This window comes from Sinocyclocheilus anshuiensis, unplaced genomic scaffold (genome assembly GCF_001515605.1).
Source record: "Sinocyclocheilus anshuiensis isolate Anshui unplaced genomic scaffold, SAMN03320099.WGS_v1.1 scaffold1047, whole genome shotgun sequence".
NCBI classification, from domain to species: domain Eukaryota; kingdom Metazoa; phylum Chordata; class Actinopteri; order Cypriniformes; family Cyprinidae; genus Sinocyclocheilus; species Sinocyclocheilus anshuiensis.
The window spans coordinates 389582-395712 of record NW_015542400.1 but is presented as its reverse complement, the minus strand read 5'-3'; the positions used below and the strand labels follow the sequence as shown (position 1 = coordinate 395712).

The 6131-nt window shown below is 35.5% G+C and overlaps 1 protein-coding gene across 1 annotated transcript in view; it reads left to right on the top strand.

The window, feature by feature from the left end:
* The window catches only part of LOC107692919 (rho GTPase-activating protein 26-like), a 112634-nt gene that overhangs the window by 53376 nt on the left and 53127 nt on the right, over positions 1 to 6131 (top strand). The window contains exon 2 of the mRNA XM_016492123.1: positions 4666 to 4761. Coding sequence (XP_016347609.1) covers positions 4666 to 4761 — 96 coding nt within the window. The remainder of the gene's footprint in view (positions 1 to 4665; positions 4762 to 6131) is intronic.

Genomic DNA, 6131 nt, shown 5'->3' with positions numbered 1-6131 from the left:
GCTGCTTCTCTGCCGCTCACTGCACAGAACAGATGCCGAGAGAGGTGATACTTCTCCGGGAAAGTCAGACCTCGCGTTCGCGGGACAGCACTGGCGAAATCTTCCAACTGAACCATAGCTAAGGTTTATCCAAAAAAGTCGCTAGGTTTGTCAGTATGAATATTCTATGGAAAAAAGCCGCTGAAAGGGTCTGAAAGTTGCTAAATCTAGTGCTAGAGTCACGCTCGTGTGTGTGAGATGCGGGAGCTGATGGCAAGGGGCGCTGGATATTTGTGGCGGTCAATGTGGATATTGTGGATGAGTTCTTCTGTGTCATCACGTTCTATTAGTTCTACAGCTTCAGTTTGCGAACTTTCACGCTTAGTAACACATACAGCTGTGCCCTCACCACAGTGCAACAGTGAAAAGGGACCCCTTTCAAACAGTGTCGCGTTCCGAACGTTGTTTAAGCGACATACACCGGTATTGCGGTATTTTAAAAATTCATATCATAACAAAAATAAACACCGGTATTCGGTATGAACCGGTATACCGCCCAGCACTAAGTACTCCTCAATAATATCTAGAAAGATAGCTGTAGGTCTTTGTATATTTCATTCATTAACAATGAAGCCACTTTTATCTCATTCTGTTGATTTAGAAACACTTTCACGACAAATGTACATGTTCAGGAACATCCGAAAAGGTTGGTGAGAATGATGATGAAGGATTTGGGATGTCCGATCCTCCCTCACATAATGGAGCAAACAGCAGCTGGTATCCGTTCCACACCAGCAGCATTCCATCTCATCCCAGAACAGGAAACTATCGAAACAAGACCAGATTACACACTTCAAGTGCTTCCATTTTCTCACTTCAACATCTGATTGTCACTATGGACATGTTTACACTGCAATGGGGAGTAACCACAGAATTGCATGCTATTGTTCCCTGTGTGTATGTAACACTCCTACTATCATGAACTAGGTTCGGTTAGAGTTTGGGTCAATGACATGACATTTATGCTATTTATACATACATGAATACGACTCTTCTGTGTGAATGTTTAATTTTTTTATTTAATTTTCAATTTAATTTAATTGAACTTTTTAAGACAAAAAAGCTGGATATTATTCTGGAAAAGGAAATCTTTGTTTCTTAAGAAAAAAAGTAGCAGTGTTGTTAAAATACTTTAAGTATTTGAAAAACATTTGTTTGTTAAATTAAAATTATGTGGTCCAAAAAAAAAGCAAACATTATATCATAGAGAGGACTATAAAGCTCAAAGTATACTTCGTTTTTCATTCGCCTTTCAAAGTATACTCCATTCGATAGCGTGCACAAACACAGGTGGTCGACACATGCGCTCTAGAAAGCTTCATCTTTGTCCAGCATCTGCTCTGTTTTTCTCCATAAGATATGAATGATAAAACATCATTTGTACTCTTTTAACCCTTTAACTGCCACCCCCCATTTTTGTACATAGACGTGAAAGTGCACTATCCAAACTTAAATTGTTATAATTCATGAATGCTTTCAAACGCTTTTGAAGAATCTTTTTAAAGAAGACAATCAGCAAATTATGACAGAAGTGGGATCATTTCAAAATATGAAATGATCAAAAAGTTATTGAAGTTTGAATTTACTGTAAAGAAAATGCACTGTACTAATTTTTTATTTTATATAAAATAACTATTTTTCATAACAGGTTTTACACACAAATTGATATAAAATGAAAGCTTTATGTCTAAATAAGTTATGTTCCAAATTTGAAGTTGATATAAACAAATTGAGGTTCCTGTGAGATTTTATTTAGGATTTTATTTTATTGAATGCATTTTTCTGTCACAAATATCTAAATTTCTCTGTCAATATTACTTCACCAAAGTCACAAAATAACCACCAAATATGGAATCTTGAGACTAAGACCTTTCCAACGATATGTATTTTGTCAAGATTATAAAAAGTTTTGATTGTAAAATACCGTTATACATTTTGTAATATAACTCTTGACACCGCCCACTTAAAGATTTTAAAGTACCATTTCCATGGTAACGCAATTTCCAATTTCAAAATAGTTTTCACAGGATGAATTTTGAGATAATGATATGTGATAAATAAATTAATGGTGATTACTAAAATATGTGAAGTATACTTTGGCTTTAAGAATTCTCTGATAATATTAGAAATTAAATTTACCCTTTATGATGAAATGGTTATTTTAGATTTTAAAAGGCCTCTAAAATGTAGAGGAAATGCAAACTAAAGCTCAAATGTCACATAATGGCATGTTAGCACCATACAACTGTATGTGCACATTCCTTCCAGGCGCTTGGATGGCACCATTGTGTCGCCAGGCAGAAGGCAGGAAGCAGAGGACACTGGAGGAGAAACATTTTGGGGAATTCTGTGTTCTTAGATGGCATGTTGATGAATGTGGATGTCAATAGAAGCTGCTTATTTTTAGGGATGGTCACTAATTAACAATCCATTCATGGATTTCAGAGTGCTAAAATAACTGTCTGTAGATAACAAATGGAAGCTTGTTGCGAAGTAGAGTTGCCACTTCACCCACATATTAGCAGTCAATCACACTACTAGTAAAATTAAATGATTATTGATACCAAAGCAAAAACTAATATGCTATTGAACATACCAATGTCTGTTGTATTTTTTTTTTTTGTCATAAATTAACTGGTAATTGGTGTGAATTTTGTTAGTAGAAATTGTTGCAGATTTAACTATTTTAGAGTTTTGTTCATGCACTTGTGACTCCTCTCTTCTGGCAAGGGTGACCACAAAAAACTAGTAATCATAACTTACATCACCCACGATGTTTACATCTACATTAAAAACATAATATCCTACTTCAATGAAACAGGGCTTTGTTAACAAAACAACCAATGTTCGTTTAGCCTACCTGCTCACCCGGACCATGTGCACAATCAAGCACAGAGGTACTACACATACCGAGGACAGCACAATGTTTGTGCCTGCTCACCTAGACCATGTCCGTGCACAAACAAACAGGGAAGTGCTACCAGACAGCGCGCTTCCACAAAAAAAGTCCGGACCCAGTCTCTAGGCCTCCCTTCCGATGCCCACTTAAAAACTCAACCCACCTGCATGGCCACGCCCTCTACTACTAGCCACCTCCCCGGCTACACACTGTAAAACGTCTTGTAACCTGCTAGCTTGGTAAGCCAAAGCAAGCCATTGACAAATAGAATTGTATTTCTTTCCATGAAGAACTGGGTCAACATGTTGCACATGTCCTGAAAAAAGAATAGAATAATGTATTTGCATGCTGGCAAATTTGCCTTTGAGTTGATTATCAGTTGTATCAATTGTGTCATTTGTATTGGAGAGAGTTTGCACACAGGGAATTAAGTTTTGATCAAAATGTGCTTTTGATTTTGACACTTTCACAATCACATACAGAATGTTTGGCTCATATCACTGTGAGTGATCCTTTTGAAAAGAGCTTTTATGGCAAATCCCTTAACAGAGTTTTTAGGAGTTTAATATTTTATTATTATTATTAGTAGTAGTAGTAGTAGAATTGGTAGTAGCATTTTTGCTTTGGTATTATGTTCTAAAGTAAGTAGTACATTTTCAAAACTTTTAGTACAAATCAAAAATTAACTTTTTTTCAAGCATTTTAGCTTAGCTTTAACTGTTAGTACGTTACACAAAATTATAAAGTATCCTTTCCACTACACATAATGTGTGTTACATCTATATACATTTTTTTTGTCACACTTTAGTTTGGTGACCAATTATCACTATTAACTTATTATGAACTATGACTTGCCTTAATGAACTCCTGATTGGCTGCTTATAGTTAGTAAGGTAGTTGTTAAGTTTAGATATGGGGTAGGACTAAAGAGATCTAAAATCTGGACATGCAGAATAAGCCATTAATACGTGCTTTGTAAGTACTAACAAACAGCCAACATGTAATATGCATGCTAATAAACAACTAGTTAATAGTAAGAATTGCTCCCTAAACTAAAATGTTACTTTTTTTTTTAAATCACAGTAACTGCCTTTCATATTGTTATTACTTATAAACTATTGAATTGCATATCTTCCCATTCAGTTTATACCTTTATGCATCATTTAATTCAACTGATCTTAATGATTAATCAATTGTTTGGTACATCTGTTGATTTCTATAGTCTATAGAACTAGTTTGCAATTTGCAAATATAATGAATTCTTATTAAAGTATAGTATATACTATTAACCAAACTAAAAAGTGCTACTGAGGTTGATATCCAGCTCGGCTTTACGTTTTTTTATTTGTTTATTATTCTGAAGAAGATTTTTTCCAAAGTTATGACAGTCTAAAACCAAGGGGTCTGCCTTTAATTTATAATCTGATCTGACCAACCAAATTCTCGTTCCATGACAAAGAGTATTTATTTTTAGGGACTTCTGGGCTCATTCTGTCTCTCCTTAGCTTTCCTTTTTGGACATTTTCCCTCTTGCAGTCTCTTTTTCTCATTCACTCACTGAACTCTCGCTCACTTTGTCAGTCTTATGTCTTGAAAGACCCAGACACCACAAAGTTTCCAAAGCGCAGTACATGTTCTCTCGCTTTCTGACTGATCATTTGTGGTTTTGCCACCTTGTGCTATTCTCGTCAGTAAAAATGTAACACATCTCGTCACATCTTTTACAGATTTGTCCACTGCGAAGAGAAAGTTTGCAGAGTCACTGAACGAGTTTAAATTCCAGTGCATTGGCGATGCAGAAACAGACGATGAGATATGCATTGGTAAGATCACAACATTGTTTCTTTTGAGTGTTTGTTGTTCCTTAGTGTAATGGAAGAAGCAAAATGTATCATCAAGATTATACTTCAGTTTTTAACCCCAAAACGTTAGGGACATTCGTAGAAAGCATGTAAACTCAACCTTAAAGCACCAGTTTCATCATTGTGTCTTTGAAGTACATCGGTTGAGTACAAAATGATCCATGGCCATCTGATCCCACTCCAGGTCTTACACGATATATTCATTACAAGCTTTTAAATCAAAAAGACAGGTTTTACTGAACGCCGTCCACCAGGACCATTTCATTTAGCCCCTACTATGCCACAATTAAACTAAGGCTTCAGCTCAACTTTTATGTATCTGCCATAATTCCTCTTGATGGCGTGGCATCAAAGGCTTAAGTGTTGGAACCTGTGGGAATTTTTGTGGCTTTCTGTAAGTCCTGGCACCTTACATGGAAACTTGCTGAAATCCTGCTTGGCTGAATCTGAAGAAGGAACATGTATTGACTTGCCTTTTCTCTGATCTCATCTTCAATTTCAGCCTTGCAGGCCTGTAGTCTTTTACTTCCTCTTGACCTTGTTCCTTATGAAGTCGAACATGAAAACTTTATTATATCTGGACGTTTTTTTGTTTTTTTTTAGTAATGCATCCACTGTATGTCTGAGGTTGGGTATCTTTAGAGGTTTGATGAGTTAGCTGCTTTAGTTATGATATAAATACTAGTGCTAAGCAGTGAAAGGCTAGTGTCACCATTACTTTTGAGTATTTGTGACCCTGGACCACAAAACCAGTCATAAGGGTCAATTTTTCGAAATTGAGATTTATACATCATCTGAAACCTGAATAAATAAGCTTTCCATTGATGTATGGTTTGTTAGGATAGGACATTATTTGGCCGAGATACAACTATTTGAAAATCTGGAATCTGAGGGTGCAAAAAAATCCAAATATTGAGAAAATCGCCTTTAAAGTTGTCCAAATGAAGTTCTTAGCAATGCATATTACTAATCAAAAATTAAGTTTTAATATATTTACAGTAGGAAATTTACAAAATATCTTTATGGAACATGTTCTTTACTTAATATCCTAATTTCTTCAAACGGGTGTAGCTCAGTCATTTTTCGTCCGATTCCAACAAATCATCATTCTGAAGGAATGTGAAAATAAAAATAACTCATTTTTGAAAATTTGCTCATTGTGACTCATTTTGCCAGCACAGGTCACAATTGCATATAAAGATCCACTTAAGTCTGACTTAAATGGGTCAAAAAAGCTCTCTTATATTGAATTAATTCCATTAAATATATTTCTGTCAGGACCACTATCGTCAAAGATGATTGACAATTAGCATACAGTTTGGATTGGCGGT